Source organism: Artibeus jamaicensis, unplaced genomic scaffold, assembly GCF_021234435.1.
Source record: "Artibeus jamaicensis isolate MK-2021 breed Jamaican fruit bat unplaced genomic scaffold, CSHL_Jam_final scaffold_369, whole genome shotgun sequence".
Lineage (NCBI taxonomy): Eukaryota > Metazoa > Chordata > Mammalia > Chiroptera > Phyllostomidae > Artibeus > Artibeus jamaicensis.
In genome coordinates, this window is record NW_026522042.1 from 6,804,620 (window position 1) to 6,829,536 (window position 24,917).

At 43.0% G+C, this 24,917-nt stretch overlaps 1 protein-coding gene across 4 annotated transcripts in view; it reads right to left on the bottom strand.

Moving 5' to 3' along the window:
- Window positions 1-15,272: 15,272 nt before the first annotated feature.
- The window catches only part of GHR (growth hormone receptor), a 217,114-nt gene continuing 207,469 nt past the window's right edge, over window positions 15,273-24,917 (bottom strand). For all 4 annotated transcript variants that reach the window (XM_053657235.1, XM_053657236.1, XM_053657234.1 and 1 more), the window contains 3 exons: window positions 22,979-23,069; window positions 18,640-18,709; window positions 15,273-18,332 (listed from right to left, as the gene is read on the bottom strand). In XM_053657235.1, the coding sequence (XP_053513210.1) occupies window positions 17,361-18,332; window positions 18,640-18,709; window positions 22,979-23,069 (1,133 nt within the window). In that variant the 3' untranslated portion in view covers window positions 15,273-17,360. The remainder of the gene's footprint in view (window positions 18,333-18,639; window positions 18,710-22,978; window positions 23,070-24,917) is intronic.

Genomic DNA, 24,917 nt, shown 5'->3' on the forward strand with positions numbered 1-24,917 from the left:
CATGTTCTTTTCTTCATTAGTTACACAAAAATTTACACCAGAGATATTTTAATTTTTAAAGATCATTTAAGAGCTTGCTGTATCTATCTATCTGATCTTTTAAGAGCTGAAACGTGAAACTTCCAGCTTGCCAAATAAGCTTTTCTTGACATTAGTAACAACACATGGGGTATTAAAAATGGCCTTTTGAATTGCTGGTTCTATCCAGCTAGCATATATAAAATCTTCCAAGTCACTTATATCATAATAGTTACTGAAACAAACCCGTTTTAAGACCCACCTAAAATGCTACCTTCTCCATGAGGCATCCCCTAATTATATCAAGCTGTGATCTACATTTCCTTGCTTTGTGCTTCTATCACACTTTGGACCACGCTGGCCTCTTGTATTTGTTAGGGATGCTTGATTGGTATCTCTCCTGCTGTGTTATCAGTGTCTTGGGGGAAGAGAAAACTCTAATACAAACACATAGACACATATGAATCTGTGTATGTATATACATAGTGCCCAGCATAGTCAGAATACAAAGAAATAAACCAACACACCAGACATCAATCAGGAAAGTTTAGCTTGATTTTTCTAGTCTGAAATGAATCACAAGCTTCTCTTCCAGTTTATAGATGTTAGCATTTTTTTCAAAGAACCTGGTGAGTTTAAAATATGTCTGTCAATGAGAAACTGTATGAGCCTCGTATAATTTCATCTTTAAAAGGGGAATGCTGTAGTCACTGTTTCGTTCATCAAATACCATCTGATTGAGAAACAAAGGATTCACTGAGTATTTGCTCAGAAACCGCATGATAAAACATGAGAGAGAAATGAATTACATTATTATGCTATACTAACAAAAGGAATATAAGCAAGCACCTTGGAATCCATTAAAATGTACTTTGATTTGGAAAGTAAAGTATATACATCTACACAATGGAAAAAAATCAGAATCTTTTGATTTATATATGTAAGGATTTTAAGGTGAACTACACATCGATGATTTCTAAGTTACACATAACTTCATTCACTAATTTATTCTGAAGTATCCATTAAATATTTGCAAGGTACTAGCTACTGAGGGTCTAGACACCAAGGAGAGCAAGACAAATAAGATACTCTCCTCTTTGCAGTGAGTCTCATTGGATTGCCTTTTTAAGACCATCGGCACTTACCCGTCTGGTTTTTCAAGAAATGCAGTATTTGCTGGGCACCATCCACTCTGCTATCTGTGAGGGCACTAGGAAGAAACAAACAGACATTGGTCCTGACCCCAGAGGACTTACAATTTAGAGAGGGAAATAGTTAATAAACATGTAAATAACAGATAAGTAAAAATCTTGTAATACGTGCAAAGAAAGAAACACAAATCTACGATACTGATTTAAACAATGAATGGGCGGTGCTTTAAATATGGTGGTCCTCTTATCCCTGAGCCAGTGAGATGAAAGCAAGACCTGAAAGGTACCTAAAAAATGAGCGGTGGGCAATGGACCGACGCCAGGTTGCCCTTTTCACTTCCTGTTTGCTCTCCTGACATAATGGCTTTAATTAATCAATCTGGTTCCTGTAGTTCAGTGTCTGCTTCTGAGTCCCATGGCTCTGGCTTCTCCTGCAACTTCAGGTCCCAGTTCTGCGGCCCCCTGGCTCTCAGCATCACTTGCAGGAATTAGGTAAAAACCACCCCATGCACCGGGTCTGTGCCTCTGTGGGGCTGTGTTGGTTGGACTCACTCCCATCCTTGCCCAGAAGGAGAGTGGAATTTGGACATGGAAAAAAGTATTCGGTTGGCTATAGCTCCGAGCCTAGTTGAACACTGGCATAATATCTTCCAACTAATTTTAGAGGGGGTTTGATTGAAAGACTTTATGGCTGGACCTGGATAGTAAAAACAGCTGATGAAGAAAGTCCTACATCAAATCTATCCTTAGGGAAGGGTAAATGTGTCTGGAAGCACCACGCTCCAAACCTTCTGACCAGAACTGGCTATATAACTTGTGGGGCCCTGTACAAAATGAGACCGTCAGGCTTCTGCTAAAAAAATATTAAACATGTCAGGACAGACCAGCAGAGAATTAACCTGAGTGTGGGTGTTCTATGCGCGGGGCTCTGTGTCACTGCACAAGTCTCACACCTGGGAAGCTGGTCCTGTCTCTGACTCCCGCAGGCTCTTCCCACGGTTCTTCACCTTCCTCTGGCTCCCCTGCTGTTCATTTGCGTGGCTCGGAAGTTCAGGAGCTTTAATGTTTGTGATGGGAATGCTTGAGCTGCAGAGGTGGAGCTGTGCAGCTCCCCCTGTTGACTGTACCTAGGCATTGCATATCTCCCAGGAGGAACACAGACATCAGCTGAGACCCTTTTTGTAGTTTGTCACCAACAGTCACTGTTTGCGAATCAGTGTAAACATTTCTTTAAAAATGAGCCTAGAAAATACTGTGTCAATCGGCTATGCAGAAGGATCACAGGTGAATGTGGTTATTCCAAACATTTCTTTGTTAGGGTCAAGGAGGAGGTTTGGCTCTTTCGGACGGAGTCAGGACGCAAGGCAGGGTTAAGATCGCTAAGTCAATCACTTAGTCCTTTCCCACTCGACATTCTGTGCCAAAGACCTATGCTTGGGGCAGTGATGGAAAGCATGACCTCTCAAAGCTAGAATTCCTGCCTTTAATTTCTGGTTCTGCCATTTTTTAGCTAAGGGATCTTGAGCACACAGTACTTCCCCATCCACACCTTAGCTTCCATAGCTTCCATGTTCAGAGATGCTGTCAGGAGATAACAGCGGGCTGTAAAAGGATGGTGCACCAACATTATTTTGTTGTCTCTGCCACTGATGGGGCTGTTACGTGAATTCGCCCTTGCTGTTTGTGCAGTCCTTTGGTGGTCGACAACACCCAGACTCCTGTTCCCCATCATGGGTCCTCCTGAACCTTTGCAAGAGTTTCTCAGAAGCCCACACAAGCAAGTAATGCTGGCAAGTCACAGGGTATGGGCTTATGCAGTTCTATTCACTGATGCACAATTGCTCTCCAAAAGGGCTGTAGCAGTTTTTACTCCCACCTCATCTGAGGCAGGGGGACGAGGGCCTGGACATGTTGGCTGACGCAGGACCATGCAGAAGGGCATCCCACGCCCATAAGCCTCTGTGGGGTCAGCCAAGGCTTCCCCGGGCCTGCCTTGCAGCTTGACCTCCTGCCCACTCCTGCTTCCTTCTTCCTGCCACAGATGCTGCCCCCAGGGGGCACTCCTGAGTAAATAGTCCGCACGCTAAACTGCTTTCTAAAGCACCCAGCTGCAGACTCCAGGCTGATTTTCAACCAAATACTAAAACACAAATAATTTAAAACGATTGGCTTACGTTAAATTATTAAAATGTTTGATCTCAGTAAATGGATACGACATGCCAATGAGAAGGCCACCTAACTTTGTTGCACTCTGGAAATGGTTGTTTTTAGGAAAATACATTCTGTTTTTCATTTCATTCCGCTGTCTCCAGTTTAAACACACCAGTTACTTCTTCCCTGTAGCCTTACAAAAGGAATTAAAATACTGAAGGGTAGCAGAATATTCCACCCCAGAGTATGCCTCTTTGGCATAAGGATTATTTTTAGCTGATTATGTTGAGAAACTGTAGACACTAAAAAGCCCTGAGAATGGAGTAGATGTAAGCCTTTTGTGTCATTTACTTTAGGAAGGGGGCCTGGACCAGGAAGAGAGCTTGATCAAAGACAACTTCACCTGACAGACTTACCTATTCCGCGGAGCAACCTTTGTTCGTGAAACATTTAGTTTTCTCTCTTTGTCTTCCCCAAACCTGCCTTCCTCCCCTTTGTAACCCTGGAGCCCTACCCTCTTCCTTAGCCCAGGGTGGTCCATAACCCTGAATCTTCAGGCCGCCTTAAGTGGGGCTCCTAAAAACCTAATTAAATTTTTTCTCTGTTAATCTGTTTGATGCCAGCTTAATTCTTAAATCAGCCACAGAACCTAGAAGAGTAGAAGAGAAAAATTTTCCTCCTTTACAATATTCACAGCCTCAACACTGATTTTTGACCCCCACAAAGGTACCTTACTTATGAAAACTAAAATTCACTATGATGCATCTGCAAGTGAGTGAATTATATTTCCCATGCAGATCTAAAGGGAAATAGTGCACTATTTAGACTCGGCAGGAACGCCAGGCAGAGAATAGTAGCAGAATGGAGCTGAGGATATTAAATGTCATCTTGCAGTGGAAGCCATTTCAGAACCACTCAGAAATAAGCCGTACCTTACTGGGGTACCAGTAATTCCAGGCAACCAACTCACTTCTTAGGCTACTTTGGTGTTGTTAAAAGTTAAATTGAGGCGTATTAAAATTTTAAGGGTTTATTTGAGGAAAAGTCAATTCCACGGGCAGTGCCAAACCAGAAGTGGTTAGGAAGGCACTACCAACAGGAGCTGCGGAGAGACTTTTATAGAGAAAAGGCGAGAGCAAATCAAGGAAATTACTGATTGGCTCTAGCTCAATGCCTAGTTGACTGTGATTGGTTGTCTTTAGAGTTCGGTTCCATAACCTGGAGGCATTTACAGGCTTAGAGTTAAGCCTGTAATGGGTATGCTTACATAGGCCACCAAGTCACATGTCTGAGCAGGACTATTGACAATATTTTCATTTTACAAAGATACCCTTTATTATGAATAATTATAGATTTGTGTGCCAATGACTTTCCTGAATAATCACAAAGTTGAAGCTGCTGGAAAAATCTTAAATTCTGCAATACCCTGAGTTTAACCCTTCAAAGCACTGCTCATATGACTGAAGACAACGACTTAAATAAGTTTACATATACCCAATTTCAAAGAAAATTAAAATAATAGGAACAACAAAATACGAAACCCTTGACTAAAGGGAAAAAAAAACCCAAAACTAGAACTCTCGAGTTCCTTTCCCTGCATTTTGACTTTTGGAGAAAGATATGATAGGAATATATTTTAATAGAAATCTAAAAATATGTTACATATTATCTTGTAACTCAAATAATAAACCCAAATTATAGAAAATGCAGGAAATTAAATCAAATGAAAAATAAGAAAATTTAGAAACCCATAGTCTTACCTGCCAGAGGTAGCTTATTAACATTTTGATTTATATACCATAAATCTTTCCTTTAACACACACAAAAGTTCATATAGTTTAAGTAAGGACAGAACACAGAACTCTTAGTGAGGAGATCAGAGTTTTAGTTCCAGATATTCTAACTAGTTGTGTGGCCCTAGACAAGTTAATTCCCTGATGGGAGTATAATAACTCTTTTAGCTATCTCCTAAGTAAATAGACAATAAACTATATGAAAACAGTTGGCTAAAATTTGTGAAGAAATACAAGTTAGTGTCCCTGTGTCAGGTGTTATCATGTTATTTTTGTCTTAATATTTGGTTGTCATTAAAATAATTAAACTTTTGTGCCCTGGCTGGTGTAGCTCAGTGGATTGAGCGCGGGCCTGTGAACCAAAGATTGTGGTTCGATTCCCAGTCAGGGCACATGCCTGGGTTGCAGGCCAGTTCCCAGCAGGGGACGCATGAGAGGCAACCAGACATCGATATTTCTCTCCCTCTCTCCTTTCCTTCCCCTCTAAAGATAAATTAAAAAAATTTAAAAACAGCGTATATTAAAAGTATATCAACTTTTAGATGATATACTTTTAAAACTGTGAAATTCAGTAGTCTTTTAAAGTGAGTTAAAATATTGAAGCTGGTAACTACAAGAGACTTATTAATCTATTTGTCATTTATTATAAAAAGAATTTATGAGGGGCGACCCCACAAAAAAACTGGAATTATCTTCTGGAGATTAGGTTCCTTGTACTACAGGCTTTCTCCACTAGGGGGTGTTCTAGGAACCCATCTGTATCAGTATACAAGCTGGTGTTGTCGTGAGAGTCTGCGTTTAACTTCAGTGAGTTTTTTCTGAAGGGTCTTTCAATGCATTTGCTGATTTCATGATGGGTGATTTATGAGCACACCTGCCCACAACAAGCTGAATGTTCAGTTTTTGACCAAAAATATCACGACCCCTGTTACCCATTTTCCCTATTCACCCAATCTCGCCCCAAACGACTTTTTTTTTTGTTTTCTTGGATGAAAAAAGTCCTCAAAGGGAAATGTTTTGCTGATGTGGAAGAAGTGAAACAAAAAAATGGCAGAAGCTAAAAGGCATCCAAATCGACAAGTTCAAAAACTGTTTTGAACAGTGGAAAAACCGTCTCAATAGGTGTATCGCATCAAATGGAGAGAACCTTGAAGATGACTGAAATTTAAACATGTAAGAATAAATACATAATTTTTTAAATAAATACATTCTGTGTTTTGGGTCCCCCCTCATATAAAAATACAGGTGAGCTATCATGAAAATATCCTTACTGCAGTTCAGGTGTCCTGGAGCACAGCAGTGAATGATCTGGTGTGAGCCACCGCCCTGGGTGCTCAGAGACTCCAGCTGTTCATAGACTGTCAACACAGTGGGAAGCCTGTCTATGTGCCCATCATTCCATGGGACAGATGAAGCTGGTCATCCTCATCTTCTGTTATTACTTCTCCAATATGTGTGCTCTTCAAAGATGAGATGAACACTCCAAATCCCTCACATGCATCCAAACCGTCAGAACATTTAGATTAGTTCCTACATGACATTAGGCCAAGAATCACCAACTTTTCCTTCGATTTTACTTCTGTAAAATGTTGATTGTGGAAGAGTTTGGATTCCTTCTGAAACTCTTCTTGCCACACTAAGTAGTGATGCAGAGCATTTGGTAGGTGAAGAACTTACTATGGTAAATTTCACATAAATTAACCTGACTCTTAAACAAATAATTGAACTTCGGAGAGCCAATCAGGAAAAACCCATTTTATCATATGCTTCAGTCGGCTAAAGCCGGCCGGATGTCAACCACGGAGCATGCTGGGATTGAGGCTCTGGGCTACGCCACCAGGGACGATGGGTGGGCTCTGTTTTCTAGACGGGTGGTCTGCTACCAACAGCCCCACTCCTCACCCAACAGCCCCACTCCCCACGTTTGGACTGTTGGTAGCAGACGCCTCTTCGTTCCACACATTGACCCTGGTAATAATCACTTGCTCTTCCAACATGAATTCCTGCTATAATCTTGGTCAATTCTGAATGTAGTGAACTTGAAAAAATCTGGGCATAGAATTCTGTTTAATACCAAAAGCTATGAGGAAAATAAACAATGAAAATCCAGAATGAAAAAAGAAACGTCTTCACTTAGAAAAGAAGATTTTAGTGGTGACAATTTAAGTATGCTTGTTTATGGTATGTGACTGCCTCTCCCCCCCCCCCCCAGACAAGTACAAGGATGAACATGAGAACCTGACCCAGACTAGGCACTTTGGACTCTCCCTCCTGCTCTTTAAAATGCATATCCAGACGTCACTCCTTATTCTCTTTGAGTAGCTAGAAATGAAGTGATAACAACTGGGCAGTGCTGTGGAGACGGCCTTTTTCTTCCAGTCGCAGTGGGGGTGGAGGGGAGAGAGAGAGCGTGAGCTGAGGCTGAAACCAATGATGGAAAGAAATTTCTCACAGGATTTTGACATCGTTCCAATGTCTCATTTCAATCTCTTACTCCTGTTTTTGGATTTTGTGAGATACCACCATGAATTTATAGACAAATTCTTCCTTCTTTTTTTTCCTAAGCCAGCCTTTGGTTTTCGTTACTTGCACTCACGAGTTTTAACGGAAATGAAGGGCCAGTGAGGTAAGGACCCGTGGGAAGGGAGTAAATGGGGACTCAGGGCTGAGGGCAGAGCCTCTGTTGCACTCGCACCCTCCGCATCTAGAAAATCCTTGGTGCCCAGCAGGTGCTCAGTAACCGTTCTTAAAGCCTCTTAAAAGTGTTGGCTCCTAGATGACTCTCTGGGTTTTCTTGGACCCGGGAGCAGGGAGGCGTGATAGGAAGCACTGTGGCGCAGACAGAAGCCTGGCTTTGGAGACAGAGGGGAGCCGGTCTCTGCCTCTCACAGGCACCGTGACCCTTCACCCTGCAGGAACCTGCCAAAGCTCCGTGTCTTCGACCTTGAACAGTGAGGGAAGACAGTATTGACCTTGTACTGTCTCAGCCATTGTCTGGGGCGAGGTGGGGGCAGGAGACAAATGGACCTTCAAGGAAGCGGGCCAAGGTTTTTCTGAAGAAGTGAGGGAATCCCACTTGGGTGTTTTGAAGGAGGGGGGATTATCGGTGAGAAAGGTGTCAAAGGCCGGGGCTTGGAGGTCTCTGTGAGAAGAACCTCTATTAGGCGTTTACCTTTTTTCACGTGTGTCCATGAGATAAAAATAAAATTTCCCCGATAATGTTGTAATTCTCTCTAGTTAATCATAACCTTAAAATTTAAATACAATATATCATTTAACCCAGTATGTATCCAAAATATTACCATCTTAACATGGAATCAAAATAGAAATTTATTAATGAGATATTTTACATTCTCATTTTTGTACTAAGTCTTGGAAATCTGGTGTTTATCTTGTGCTCACAAGATACATGTGGCTGGTGGTTACCATATTGAACAGCACGCCTCTACACTACATGCCCAGGACCCTTAGTCCACAAATGGGGAAACTGAGGCACTGGCTGGCTCCCAGGAGCATAGGCTGTTGGCTTTATCCCACGTCACCCGCCTGTATAAGGTATCCAGGGTTCCCCACGGTCTGCAGAGTGGGCCCCCTGCCCAGCTCCCACCCCCAGCCTCCCAGCGCCAGGCTGCCTTCCATGGGCCAGGCCTCAGGTGGTCTGCGCAGCCTTTCATCTCACCCGCTTATTTTACTGGCCTGCAATTGTCTTCTGAGGGAGGTCAGCTGGAAGCCCTGAATTCACAGGCATGGAGGGACTTTTTGGGTCTGCCCCTTCTTTTACATCCCTCGAATGGAGTGGCTGGAATGAGACCGTGAAGTACCATCTTTCTGCACAGCCTGGTTTGGAGGTGTTTGGGTGAATACGAAGAGCAGAGAGTGTAAATAAGTTCGACCTACCTCCATTCACTGCATCCCTCCTTCAGAGAGGTCTATGGTCCAGCTCTGCTCAGTGGCCAGCAGCAAACTTGGAGCAAAGGGAAGAGGCGCGAGATGAAATCACCACCGCCATGCAATGACTCAGAGCCGACAATTGACTATCGCTGTTTTCCCCATGTATTCACCTACACGGTTGTCCCTGGAGGTCTGGGGAGACGATGCTATGTCGTGTGAAGATAAGCAATACTGGAGGTGAACTGTCTGCCTGGATCTCTACGAGCTAACTCATTGGCTGGCTTCTGTTATCATTTACGTCAGATGTGGACACTATCATTATGTGGAAGCAGATCAGCACCGAGTTGACTGCAGGGACCCTGGAGCTTGAGTGCTTGTGCTTCATCCTGCTCCAACGTTCATTACGTTCGTCAGTTCAGTCAAGTTCATGATGTGTGCCTCAGCTTCCATTGCAGTGAACTGGGAGTAACAGAATTATAGAGTTTACCTCATTGGATTGATGCAAGGATTAAAATAAGTCCATGGATACAAAGGCCTTAGAACAGTGTCTGGCACATGGTAAGTGCTTAACGATAGGTAGAAGTGCCCCGAGCCGTTACAAAAAACGTCCCCCACTGGACGGAATTATAAGGCTGTTGTAGACTCAGCGGTGTGCTGGTGCCATTTGTACAGTCTTCTGAGAGCTGAGTGTACAACCGCTTCCCAACTGTGCGTTCAGGGACAAAACACTGACCGCTGAAAATTGGCCTCATCTGCAGTGCTTACACCGTGGAAACTGGCAAATGGTACAAACCTAGATGCCCCCCACCTCCTGCAGAACGGGGGTTAAACATTTGGTAGCAGACCGCTGGTTATGTTTAGCAGGAAAAGAATCTTTGGTCTTTAGCAGGGTATTCTTTGCATCCATGGATATTATATAACAATTCTCCATTTTCTCCACACTGAGAATAGGACCAGAAGTTCCCTGCCCCCACCCTGCCATCATGCGGTGTTATAGTTGACATTGTTCTTAGAACCTTAGAATACAGGACTGGTCACAAGGTCTGCACTTTTGTCCCGGTTTCACCACTTACTAGTTTGTTAATGCTGGGAGATCTTCTTGGGTTTCCTGAGCCGTGGTTTTCTCTTCTGTAAAACGTTAAAAGAAATGTCTGTTGTTTAGCTTCCTGTTAAAGGTGAGATCATATGGTATTTGTCTTTCAGCACCTGGCCTATTTCACTCAGCATAATGCTTTCCAGTTCCATCCATGTTGTTGCAAAGGGTAGTAGCTCCTTCTTTCTCTCTGCAGCATAGAATTCCATTGTGTATATGTACCACAATTTTTTGATCCATTCATTTACTGATGGGCACCTAGGTTGCTTCCAACTCTTGGCTATTGTAAATTGTGCTGCTATGAACATTGTGGTGCATAGGTTCTTTGATATTGATGTTTTAGGATTCTTAGGATATAATCCTAGCAGTGGAATCGCTGGGTCAAAAGGCAGGTCGATTTTTATTTTTCTGAGAAAAAAAAACAAAGACACTGAAATAGAGAACAAGGGGATAGTGACCAGAGGGGAGAAGGAAGGGAAGTTAAGGGGAAAAAGTGGGAGGGATTTGGAGGAACAAATAGGAAGGACACAGGGACGAGAACTAAGGGGGGTGGAAATGGGAGGGAGGTGGGGAGCAAGGGGCGGGGGAGGCTGGGATGGGAAAAATAGACAAAAAACTGTACTTGAAAAATAACTAAATAAAATTAATTATATTAAAGGAAAAAATATATTAAAAAAACAAAAAAACCCAACCCCCCCCAAAAAAAAACAACAAAAAAAGAGAAATGTCTGGCTTGCCTTTAACACAGATTTGTTATGTTTTAAAAAGTACATGTGAAAGCGCTTTATCACAGCAAAATCCTGTGCAAATCAGTTTTATTTTCGGGTACCATCTGAAGGGGAGCTAATGATAGGAATCTCCCCACTTTGGAGTTCTGACTGCAGCTCTGCTGGGGAAGACAAAGTGCATACAATTTCCTGACAAATGACTTTATGCTCAACAGAAAATGCTGCTAACATTTCAAGCTCGCAGAGTAATTGTGTAGAGTCTTTTTTTTTAATCAACCGAAAATTGCTTTTCTATATAACCCCACAAAGACTGCTTCCTGGGATTACCGTGAAGCGATCTATTATGTTTGAAGTTCTGTCTGGGTGACTTATTATTTTTTTAAAAATTGGGCAGACAGCAATAAGGAGCGAATTATTTTTGTTCTCGTAAAACAGATACATAGCATTCTGTAGCAGCACAGCAAGCAAGTGCCGCGCCTCAGCAAGCAGGGGGTGCACAGACTGAGAAAGAGAATTTGTTAATTGTTGGTTAAGCCCCAGGTGTTAATCCTTCACCTCCTGTCTTCCAGCTGAAGGGGGCGGGGAATTCAGAGAGTCTGTCTCAGCAGAGAAGTAGAAGTTCATTGTCATGGAGAAGATGAAGAACTCTCTGTGATTTCTTTCTTAGAAAATGCTCTTCCATATATGAAAAAAAGAAATGTGCCTGAGTTGCGATGAGAAGAATCTGTAGTTATTTTAATCATGCACCTGCTTTGCCTTTTATTTTGTTCTAATAAAAAATTCGCTTACAGCTGACATACAGTATTACATTAGTTTCAGGTGTACAGCATAGTGATTAAACATTTCTATAACTTACGAAGTGATTGCCCTGTTAAGTCTAGTCCCCCCACCTGGCACTATATGTAGTCATTACAATATTAGTAACTATATGCTCTACTGTACATTCCATCTCTGGGACTGTTTTTTTTTTACAGCTGCTAATCTTTACATCTTAATCCCGTCCCCTTTTTTGCCCAAACCTCAACACCCCCTCCCATCTGGCAACCATCAATTTGTTCTCTGTATCTATGAATTTCTTTTTGTTTTGGCTTGTTTTGTTCTTTACATTCCACATATAACAGAAACCATATGGTATTTGTCCTTGTTGGACTCATTTCACGTAGTACAGTGCCCTCTAAGTCCATCCACGTTGTTACGAATGGCAAGCTTTCGTTCTTTTTTACGGCTGAATAATATTGCACTGCATGTATGCACCACATGTCTTTTCTCCATCAGCAGACCCTTGGGTTGCTTCCACAGTGTGGTTAATGTCAGCAACACTGCAGCGATTGTAGGGCTACATATATCTTTTACAATCAGTGTTTTGGGTTTCTTTAATAAATAACCGGACGTAGAATTGCTGGGTCATAAGGCAGTTCTATTTTTAATTTTTTTGAGCAACCTGCACATTGTTCTCCAAAGCAGCTGCACCAATTTGCATCCCGACCAGCAGTGCAGGAGGGGTCCCCTTTCTCCACACCCTCACCCAGAGAAACCTGCCGCTTGCTGATTTATGGATTCGGGCCATTCTGACAGGTGTGAGAGGAACTCTCATTGTGGTTTTAATTTGCATTGCTCTGATGATTAGTGAAGTTGAGCATCTTTTCGTATGTCTATTGGCCACTTGTATGTCATCTTTGGAGAACTGCCTATTCAGGGTCTCTGCCTATTTTCTAAGTGAACTGACTCTCTGGTGTTAAGCTGTATCAGTTTCTTATAGGTTTTACTTATTAACCCTTTATTGGATGTATCCCATTGGCCGTATCCTCCCATTCAGCAGTTGGTCTTTTTGTTTTGTTGGTATTTTCCTTTGCTGCACAGAAACTTTTCAGTTAAATATAGTCTCATTTGTTCACTTTTTCTTTTGTTTCCCCTCGCTTTTTAGTTTTGAGGAAGTTTTAGTCAGAAGGGAAGTTTAATGATATAATGTAAAGCGGCTTTGTTCACACTCACATTTATCTGAAATGTATTTTAGCTGTATTTCCTGCCAGGCCTGCTAATTAGTTTGATTAGAGCAGCTTTTCCCAGTATCAATAGATAGAATAATGGCTACTCCTTTATCCTATTTTTCATAGTTGAATGGGGAAAATCATATTTGATTTAAACATTTAAATATTAGATTTATTGTTTTTAGGTTTTTTTTTTAAAACTGTAGAAGCTTTGAAGTGTCAACGTGCTCTCCGGCTCCCCCAGAGGGCAGTGTAGTGGAAGTGTTTTCCAAACTTATTTGATCATGGAATCCCTCACTTAAGAACTAGTCGGGAACAGGTATGCCCCGGGACATGTGTTAGCAAACCCATCCCAGGCATTGTCAGGTGTGCTAACCACCAGAGTCTGAATCATTGAAAGTGGGTCAGAGAACAAAGCGATTCATTAAAATTTCATGGGAATCAGGGTGGGGGGCTTCCTGAAGGAGGCGGCAAACCTCAGCAGGCAGCAGTGGTAAGTGGGAGCTTTTCAGGTGGGGGATGTGAGCAAGGACACAGATGGGTGGGGACACACTCTGTTCAAGGAGTGGCAAACGTCTTGCTATATCCGCAAGGGGATCCTCTTAGGTTCAAGTAAACATCCCCCAGACAGCCACAGACCGCAGCTGGCCCCAGTCTACTCAGGAGAATGTAGGACAGGAAGGACAGAGGACAGGGCAGCACCAGGCTTTCTGCTTTATAGTTGTAGTCATGGCAACAGCCCATGCAGGTTGTTTACACAGCTGTCCACTGTTTTCTTTCCTTTCCTCCCCAACTGACAGCTTCCGTGCAAAGGAATGAGTCTCCTGTTGGGTAGGTGAAGGTCTCCCGGCTGTACACCCCCCTCCCCGCCACCCAGCCACCGCCTTAGAAGCTCAATGCCCCATTGGAGCCAACAGCTCTTGTCATACCCCATAGACATTGCTTCCAGTGTCCCCATAGGGGACATGCTCAGTTACAAGAGTCACCACACTGAAGTCACAAATATGGTTTCTTTCCAGGTATTGTTTCTCCCCATCCAGATGTCATTTATCAAAGATCATTTTAAACATAAGCAATTTGGGCTGTGTAACATAGTTGATGTAAAGCTCTTATTAGATGTCCAAGGGAGCAGAGCCTGGATGCTAACCAAGAATGTTAACCAAGGTCAAATTCTTTTTCAGAAGTTGTGCCCTTTACACTCAGCTCTTAGCTATTAAGCCTGCAAAGACTATTGGGCGAATTATGTGGGGTCTTGAGTTCCACACTGAGGAGCATGGATTTAAGCAATGTTTAGTTTTCCCCTATTTCTTACCCTAAGCAGGGAACATGGAAAGACGCTTTGTATTTTGGTGTAAAACTAGGTACGTTGGTAAATATTGCAACATATAAATAGACTTCAGTGTTAGTCTACCTGAGAAGCTTGAATGCAGGGACACATGTGTAACCATCTTCGATGTGACATTAATCTTCTTAAACAGAAAGGAGTATGTTGTTCCAGTCCTCTCCCTTTGCTCCAGATTCCCTAAAGCACCCACATATGTTTACATGATAAACTTATGATGTCATAAGGCTGGTTTAGCTTATGTAGGGAACAAAAATCTGATGTTAAATGGTGACCCTTGTTTGATGGACGTTGAAGCAGTATGTGTTCCAAAGTCGTAGTGAAAGAGGAGACACAATTTTCCAAACTGTATTTCCACATAAGGAAGAAGGCAGCTGAGGCTTCACCTGCGCACGGTTCTTTCAGGCAACGGTGGCTCCGAAGGCAGAGGCAGAGGTGGAGAATTTTTTTTCCTGCAGTGAAGGTAACCCTCTGGTATTATGAAAAGTCACAGCTGTTTGCATCCAACTTGCTAAAGCAAAAACTAATTGCTCAGGGGCCTTCTCAGGGCCCTGACAGACTCCCACTGCCCAGGAGACTGTTACTTGGTGAAGCCCACCTGGGGCCTCCTGCGGGGGAACCGGGGCTGCCCCACTTCCCTGCACTCTCAGGCTCCTGAACTACCCACCTCAGTGCCTCCCTCCCAGGCCCAACTTCCAATCTGCTTCCCTGGTAGCGCTGTGTGCCTGGTAGCCCCCTTCCCTCCTTCAGGAGACATGCTCAAGCTAGAAATGAAGCTGAAAGACTCAAGCTTCCCCTCCCCCTCCACACACGCCACACATGCCACACAAACTCGAATGCATCCAAAACAGGACTCCGAGAGCCCCAGAGGGTGCAGTCCAGACAGGCCAGCAGGGCGTTTGTAGGTCGGGCTCCTGCTTCTGCACAGAAAGATTGGGAGATGCCTCCACCGCGTCTCCATATTCCCGCACAGAATAAGAATCTCCATACTCCTGTCCATGTGTTTAAGCCAACCACACCGAGGTCCGCTTACAACAAGAAGGACTTGGTGTGAAGTCAGGGGCAGGATGCTTCCTTTGCATGTGTGTGTTTGACAAGAGACGCAGACCATCATGAATCCAAGAAAATAAATTTATTAAACTTCGAAGGAAAAAAAATCCACAGACATAAAGAAAGTCAAATATATAAACTGCGGGACACAACTAGTCATACTAGTGAATAATGGCTTGTGTGGCCAGCAAAGTACCAAAATGACATTCTGAGACTGATTGAGGTATTTAGCTATTTTTGGCGAGAGAAATGTTGTCAGCCTATTGTGAAACAGTAAGATAGTTTTCCCAAACACACAGTTTTAAGTTGAATTAGGTTCTACAGCGATGAACTTTTATATGAAACTAAATTATGTAGCTCGTAGAGAAAACCATAGCAGCAAAGTAGCGGAAAGTCTATGAAACATCAATTGTTACAAAGGAACATGTTGCACTTTAAACACCCAATTCAAGCTCTTCACTGTCCTTGCGAGAAATAGGGGACTTAAAATTGCCAACCATTGGGCTTATTTCCTAAAAAGACCTATGCTAAATGGCAAATACTATTCAACTTAAAGCGAACTTAAAAGTTTTATTCACCTTAAAAAAAACACTTAAAGTGAGAAGGCTTCTTCACTGAGATAAGATTCTTCTCCTTTTGATAAAAACTCTTGGGGGAGCTGTCCTGATGCTCCAAAGCATGATGTTTAGGTTATTAAGGGACTGAGCGATAATTCATAAATGGCTTGGGCCCCTTGGTTTTCTTCTGATGATCTTCCATTCAAGGGGGAATAAAAAATGATGTAATATCTTCTTCTACTACTTTAAATAAACCCTATACAAGGCCGGGCACGGAAGAGAGTTTGTGCTGTTGGTGTGAGTAAACGTGGAGCTATCGGTGGGGATTTAGAACCACGTGCTCCTGTTTCTCCTCATCACCGTAAATCACGAGTCTGCGTCCGGCCCGATGCTTTGAGACAAAACCCGTTTCCTACACTCTTTACTCCTCCGTCATCTGCTTAGTTTCATTATGACCTGCTTTGACTTACATAGTGCTCCCTGCACCCCACTCCCTGCCTGGGTAACTCGGGGGGAGCGCGGGCTGCGCCTGCCCAGAGCCTGCAGCCCAGGGTCTGGGCTTTCCTCTCCTGACCCTGCACACTGAGCCCCGCCCGCTGCACCGCCCGCTGCACCGCCCGCTGCTTGCGCGACTCTCCCACCGTGCCCTCCTCTACCTGAACCAGCTGTCACTTCCACTTCTCTTAGGACCTGGTGCTCTGGCGTGAACCGCGATTGGGGGAAGAAAGGGTTTTGTTGTGTGTTTGCTTTCTGGTTCATGATACATGGGCCTGTGCAAACATTTTGAGAGATTCCTAAATGAACAAAGACTGGTTTAAAAAATTCAGCTAAGACGAGCATGGGTGACTCGTCGTTTGGGTGACTACAATCATTTCAGAAGTGTTTCAGGAGTTTGGGAGGTATAAAAAGGGCTCTGTAAAAAACTAACTTGTCTATTTGTTTTCTGGAGGTGCGCTGACCAGAGCCTCATGCCAGCTTGCGACTGCTGCTGGCGTGTCCTTCCGATGGGTCCACCTGCCCGTCAGCACACAGTAGGTGGTGTGGTATAAAACAGCCATGCTTGAAGTGTGCATATGAAAAATATCGTCATCAATTCTATGTCAAAATAAATCTTACATATCCAAACTATTTTTTCTCTTCATACTTGTATTCCCAGCTCCCAATCACATTAAAAAAACAAAACTAGCCTGTGCTATACTGTGCATTCGATTTTCCTGAAATGCAAAAGCCACCTGATTGTTCGCTTTTTCAAAAAGCATGATTTACCTCTACATTAAAAATACAGCCATTCAATGCATAGCATCACAATAGTAACACCCACGATAACAAGACAATCACTAAACAATCTTTTGAGACAATTCTTTAAAATATTTACAATTTGCAACAGGAATATCTATCTGATTAAGTGTTCTCATTATTATTTTTTAACATCATGTTTCAACATTTCAGGAAAAGGCATTTAGAAGCCACGCTCCCCTCCCCCCCCCCCCCCCCCCCCCCAGCCCCAAAAGATTTAAACATTGTTTTGGTTTAAGCACTCAGGCCCCAGCCCACTCTTTGCCATTAAATATTTAGCTCACGGGAAATCATATCAAAGGCTACGGCATGATTTTGTTCAGTTGGTCTGTGCTCACATAGCCACAAGAGGACAGGAACTCTTTGTCGGGCAAGGGCAAGGCCATGGCGTTGAGTAGGAGGCCCCGCGGAGACTGTACTATGTGAATGGAGGTATAGTCTGGGACGGGCGTCTCGGAGCTCGGGGGCCGCTCTGAGGTCCCAGACCTGCCGGCAGTAGTGGTAAGGCTTTCTGTGGTGATGTAAATGTCTTCCTGGTTAAAGCTGGGCTCTGCACGGGAGTCGACCTCCACATGCGGGGCCGCCGCGATGCACTTCTTGGCATCTGCCTCGCAGAAGTAGGCGTTGTCCATGATGAAGTTTGCTTGGCAGAACGAGACCGCTTCTGGATGCGGGTCACACTGGGGTATCCCTGCCTTATTCTTTTGGCCCGGGGAAAGGACCACACTCCCTGCTGGTGTGATGTCGCTTACCTGGGCGTAGAAGTCAATGTTGGCCAGTGAGCTCGGATTGCTTAGCTGAGCATGGGCAGCCGGATGAGTTGACTCAGCATCACCGAGAAGAAGTGGTCTGGGTTTGTTTTCCTCTGCTAGGATAACACCGGGCTCCTGAGTAGCAGGGGGAGCATCACTGAAAGGCAGGTTGTTTTGATTCTTCATATCAAGGCACAAGAGATCTGCTTCCCCTTTTAACCTCTGTGGCTTAGCAACCTCGGAGGTACCATCGCCCACGTCACCAGCATCAAAATCAGCCTCCAGAATGTCTGGGTCGTAACAGCTGGTACGTCCAGAGTCATCATCCTTTGCCCCGAGGATGTGAAGTGATTTCTGACGGTCATCGCTCAGAAGTCTGTCTGTGTCTGATCCTTCAGTCTTTTCATCAAGGTCATCGATATCTAGCTCAATGAATTCAACCCAAGAGTCATCATTATAGAATTCGGGTTTATAGGTGTCGTGAACAGCTAAGATTGTGTTCACCTCTTCTAATTTTCCTTCCTAGAACACAGAAAGAAAAAGGAAGATCTATGCAGAGAAACACATCGTGGCTAAGGGATTTAATTATGGTTATAGTAAAGACAACAGTAACAGAATCATGTAATAAAAAATACATAATAGTGAAGAAGTTTTAAATATGTAAGACATCATTTTAAGAGATGTAGTATTTGAAAAATTTTTTTCTCCAGAAGGAGTACAAAACATGGAATGTGTTGCATATAGTTTGCAAAAGCTCTCAACGCAAGATGATGTTCTTCAGGTATCATTTAATTATTGTTATCTATAACTTACATAATTTGTTAATTACCTTGAAGAGATCTGGATCGATTCCTTTAATCTTTGGAACTGGAACTGGAGGCAGAATCAGCATCTTAATCCTTGAAGACAATTAAAATTTTGGTTGGATAGATCTTAAAAATTGTGCATTCTCTTATTTTCAAAAGACAGATGTAAAATATTTTTTTACAATGTGATACAGGGTGATACAGGGAGCAGCCAAGGGGGGCAAAAAGGAATTTGGAATGGTGTCCAGAACTCAAGGTGTATAGGAATATTGGAGAGACATGTAAGATGTCCTCACTTCACAGGTGTAAGTTGGGGGGAAGGGACACATGGGGCAGGAACATGCAGGGCTGTTTTGTACAGCCACAGCCTTGCAGCTAATCCATGGCATGGTCATTTATCATATCTATAGCCTTTGGAGGGTCACTTGGATATGTTAAATGGCTGTGGCCAGGCTTGGAGCCAGAGGGATGAAGTCAATTCCCCCCTAAGATGTAACGGGGGGGGCAGGTCCCCCAAGTTACAGGACATGGGGCCATACCTGCGCAGACCCACAGTGGCAGCCCAGTAAACTTGTAATAATACAGAAATACTGGCAGGTATAACTGATTGTGGGAGGAGTCAAAAATAGGGGTACAGAGGAAGATTGGTGTGGGGATTTAAACCCAGACACCGCAGCCATTGAGGGGAGAGCCGCGTGGTTTTGGGCAGAGTGAGGACCCCCCTCTTGGCCAAGTGAAGGAGAACCATGTGGCTTTGCCAGAATGGGGACCCCTGCAGCCAGCTGAAGAAGAAAGCCATGCGCTTTTGGTGGAGCGGAGACCCCTGCAGCTTTGGTAGAAGAGGCCCACGCTGCTTTGGGGTGCTCCCTTTAGCTGAGTGGCCTGGAAAGCAGGAGAGACTTTGCCTGGAAAAATGGGTACAAAGGACTCTTGCCAGTGGATCATGAGAAGGTGCCACAGTACTCTGGGTTAATTGGAGATCCTGCCTGGATGGCAACACAGCTGACGGTGCCAGCGGCCTGGAAACACGGACGTGTGCTCTTTTCCTGATTTAGGATACCGGGAGTTAGAACAGGGGGAGAAGGGAGCGCTGTGTGTGTAGGTGGATGTCCTAAGGGACTTTGATATTTTAATAAAGACGTTAAGTCTGTATAGCATCAAATACACATTTCCTTTCCTTTTCACAAATCTCTGGCATTGAGAGATGTCTTTCACAGATGTTCGGGCCCCACAGGTGGTCCGGATGGTATTAGTATACCATCCTCTGGAGTCTGGGCTCTGGTGTATCTGTTCTGTGACAGTTTTTGGTGTCCCTGGATGGGCCAAATATTGAGCCCCTTGGACCTCTGTTTTGTAACATTGGCACTACTATTACTTAGTGCAAATATTTTGGTAACTTAGGAGTGGAATATGAGAAAAAGAAGGAAAATATTAAGCAGTAAATGATAAGGAAAAACGATAGAAGAAAAAAAGAACAAAACAATAAACAACAAAAAGCTGAAGTCAATTTAAATAAAATGTGGCATTCCTACAATATTTTTTCCTCATTTTTTAAAATTGACAGCATTAGTATCTGGGAGTGAGAAATTTGATTCCATCTAAAGCCAATTTCCATTTCAGTTATGAGAAAAGGTAATTTGAATGTATAGCTGCTCACCAGTACTTTACAGAGAAAAGGAAGGGGAGGGAGGGAGGAAGGAAGGAAGGAAACCCAGTCCACATGGAGCCCAATCAGGGTGGACTGAGTAAGTTTGCACCACACAGCTCCCATTAATTATAAAGTTATATACGATGATCTCATTAACTACAGCGTCCCTGCCGGGTTCATTTCAGTTGGACACACGAAATTTGAGCTATCTCTGGTCAATATACGCACAATTCTGTGATGCACTTAAATTTCCTGTGCGAAAATTCCCTATTTTATTATAAACACCCTGTAGATAAATTTTTAGTTCAAAATCAAAACAGCATCACATAGCAAAACATGGACCTGCAGGCTGGACCTGGCTTTCTGTCTGCCCTTCTGTTTTATGCTAATTACGCAATTTCTTTCCTGACTCAGACCCGCTCCGAGGCTGGGCGTGAGTCATACTGTGGGAACGACAGAGCACAGAATAAAATAATCCTGGCAAGAAGCTATGTTTGTGACTTCGTATCCCTTTATTTAAATTTAAATTACATTACAAGTTTTGCTAGAGCTGACTGGACTATCTGGATTAAAAATAAAGGTGAAGTGCTTGGGCTGTGGACTCACAGAACTGCAAGCAAAGGCTGGGGGACCTGAAGCTTTTCGCAGCCCCGAGGCTCTGGGAAGCCTGGCAGAACCCGCCTTCTAATTACCGTTTAATTGTCAGAACCACAGGCTCCTTCCACACCCGCTGACATATAAGTTCTGCCATGTCCTGCTTTCATTAAAATGTGAAAATTCAGGCAAGATAAGCATTTTTATGGGCAAATGAAAGAAAGAAGTTAATTCTTTTCTACAAAGAACTAGTCCTAGCATGGGAAATTTGGACGTACAAAAAAGATTTCTAGAAACTCTACAATTTGGTGATTTCCAGCAAGCTTTATAGTGGAGACCTTCATTATTCACTGAAAACACTCTTTAGACAGAGGTGAATATATTTGCTTTGAAATCCTATTTTTTGAGAGTATTATTTTTTCTTTGAAATATTATTAGTTAATATATTTAAACTACATAACAAATGTACTTAGGCTTCACAATGACTCAGACAGCTAACGTTAAGAGTAAATTACTTTGGGGGAGGTAGAGATAGGAGGGAGGTGGGGGGTGGGCTGGGATGGGGGTAAAGGGCAGAAAACTGTCCTTGAACAACAATTAAAAAAAGAGTAAATTACTTTATATACATCATAGTTTAATCAGCTGCAGTTACATATAAATCAGTCCTTCAACTGTTCCGATCGATGAATTCAAATTAATCAACATTATAATTTGGCTCCTTGGTTGTTGGTATTACTTAAATATATAAGTTGCTCAACATTCTACAGATTTATTGATTTTTTTAACTTACTTTCCCCCAAACACATAACAATTGTGTTCTTAAGACAGAACTGTTGCTAAAAAGTCAGGGACAGACTGAAATGCTGCTCAGGGAGCTTTGCGTTCCCCTTGGGTGACACCTGGGAACTGGGGGTGACCCTGCTGACAACAGCCCTCTCTGCGTTCACCTGGAGACTGGAGGTGCGCCTGACACTCCAGAACTCCAGCTTTCTGAGGATTCTTCTGTCTACTACGAGTCCGTTTTGATGTTGCCAAATGCTACACAACTTCAAAAAACAAAGCTTTTATAGGAAATTCACAGAGACGCTGTTTTGATTGGTAGAGGCCTCTGGGCTTCAGCTGCAGAGCCTGTCTGCTGTCCTAGGGTTAGGGTGGCAACCGTCTGGAATTCAGGGAGGTCCCAGGACACAGGATTTGCAGTGCTAACCCCAGGGAAGTCCCAGGCAAACTGGGGGTGTTGGGGACCCCAGTTCCATGTGAAGGGACAAGACTGACTCATAGGACTTCAAAAATATTCTCAATATAAGGAAACTGGCAACCAGCACCAATAATTTACCTCCATTTTATATTAAAGTTTCTTGTAGTCTCTACTGAGTTTCTTTCAGGAAGAGAAAGAGCAATGCAGATCTGAAGGGAATTTAATGGTTACATAATTGAACACAGTACCCAGAAGAATATGGTGGTCCAGGTTGGTTAAGGGATTCAAACAAGATCAAAAACAGCAGCAGAATAATACCTGGAATCTTAGCTTGGAACTCCAAAAGAATAAAGGAAGGAATCTCTTCAAACTTAGAAAGAATTTTAGCTGTGTTAACAAATGTAATTGTAATAGCAAATTGTAAGTATCCAAATAATTTAAGAAAACGTGAAATTACTTGAAATTGCCATCATAGGAAATCTAAAAAGGGTTTATTAGATTGATTTATCTGGGTCGCTTTAGCTTGCCAGTTCCATTTGTTTGTGCATAGGACAGTGTCAAACAGCCAAAACTGCGATGCTACCGAGGGTCCCGGAAAAATGTGTCACCTTGGTCAGGACTTGGAAGAGGCGAGGAGGGAGCTCTGAGCAAAGAGCTTTGCTACGGAGGCGTGGCACAAGCCGTACGGCCAGACCCTAGCCTCTAAATGTCCTGTGCAGCTCCTCAGCCAGAAGGAAAACCTCTGAGTTTTCTCTGATGGACACAGTAAGGTGGTAAATGTATAACTGGAGGTATTGGTTTCCTGGGTTAATTAAAATTTTCATGCATGACTCACAGAAGAAAACACCAAATGACAAATGGAAACACATGTGGAAATCTAAGCAACTGGCAAAAACATTGAGGTAGATTATTTCACACCTACCGTTGCTGTTTAGAAAATATGAATAAAAGTAGTATCACGGTTAGCCCGAATAATCCGAAGAAGATAAGAAAGAACCACGGGAACTGGAAATCTGAAACACATGAGACAATTTATCACTCGCAGGGTTACGGAGGGTTGATGTTCACATTTCACCTCATTTGTATTCCTCTGGTGAAGTCCGTGATTTTACGTGACAACCAACCCAAAACAAGGCAACACTGGAGAAGTATTTTCTGTGCCGAAAACACATTTTCAAATCCTTTTACATTAGAAAAAGTCAAAATAAAGCTTAAGCACAATCCACGTTTATAAGGAAAAAAAATCTGCTGTAAGCATCCTTATGTGATCAGAGGATGTCACGAAAGAGCCAGGTGCTGCTGGTTAACACACCTCTTTACCTGAACAATGTCTCCTTGGCTCCTTCTTTACAAAGGTGTGCAGGTGTTTCATATCCTCCAGTTTGAGGAGCTATTGAAAAGGTTGGGGCAGAGTTTTTATATCTGACCCACGACTGGGACTTTTCAGACAGGCAGAGCGATTATTTTACAGCTTCAAAACCCCCCTGGGGCAGAAGGTCCCTGTGGGGGCTTCCTCCTGCAGATCTGAGTCAGGTCTGCGGCAAACTTGGGGGGACCTGTTTGTAAAACTTCTATATTATTCCTTAAAAACCAGTGCCTTGCAGCTGGTTCCCGGTATTCTTACCACACTGGCAGAAATGAACCGTGTTTTAATTAAAAAGGACAGGTGAAATTTACCTTAAAGCTGCTTGATTAAAAGCAGGCTTTTATATTGTAATATTCTTTTCTTATTTTAATTTTCTGGTTCAGGTATTAAAACCCCCAAGGGAGATATTATGGGCATTAGAAAGAATCAGTGGGGGAGAGAACATCATTTGTCTCTTGTGGCATTTATAGTTTTATATCGATGACATATCCAGGAATATAATATAAAGCAGGTGCTTCATTTTCTCCTTTTTTTTAAACATGGAAAGTCAGTTAAGAAAGAAACTGTATTAAGTGAATTAACCGCCATCACAATAAGATTAAAGGGTGTGTGGCAAGTGTATTTTTTTAAACCAGAATTTCATTGTATCATATTGTTTGCAGTAACAGGCATTAGGTAGAGCTTAAAAAATGGAGCTGCAGACATTTTAACTCAAGCATTATTTTGTATCATGAATTCTACCTGTACCTAAATGCAGAAATATAAGTTGCATTTCTCTGTAGCTTGTGACTGTTTCACTAACAAACCTCAGCTCCTCACAGGGCCCTGCAACCTCCTGTCTTTCATGAAGATGAGCTACAGCCAATTCTCATGTGGGAGTGATAATATTTTATAGCTTTAATATTCATGGTTAAGCAGCCCTCTTTATTTCTGTATCTGAACACTTGAATTCTTTTATTAAGAATCCCTAGGGTTCATTTCTTTACACTTTAATTATCTCTGTACTTCCCTTACATCCAGGAACTTCAGCTGTCCCATGCCATTCATCAGCGTAACTGGCGTATGACTTTGGCCAGGTAAAAGCCACGCCTGAACTTTCTAAAGCCTGCCAGCACCTGCCTCTGACTACCTGCGCTGACTCAATACCCAGCTTTCTCTTAGAAGCCACGGAGCACACCCATCCATATAGATACAGAGCCTTTTCAGTGTGTATTTGAAAAACATTTTATGCAGAATATAAATGCAAACAAGTCATTGTAGACCATTTTAGAACTACAGAAACATGTAAAGAAAGAATCACCTGAAACGCTGATACCTGGAGATAACCCCTCTGTAACTTGCACTTCACCCCAGGACTCTTCCTGAATTAAATAATTCAAACACTGAGTCATCCTCCTGCTTTTTCATGGAAAATCCTGTTACAGAGGGCAGGCTCGGGGTCCCTTACCCCACTCTTAGATGCTAACACGGACGCCGATGTGGCCACGGGGCTCAC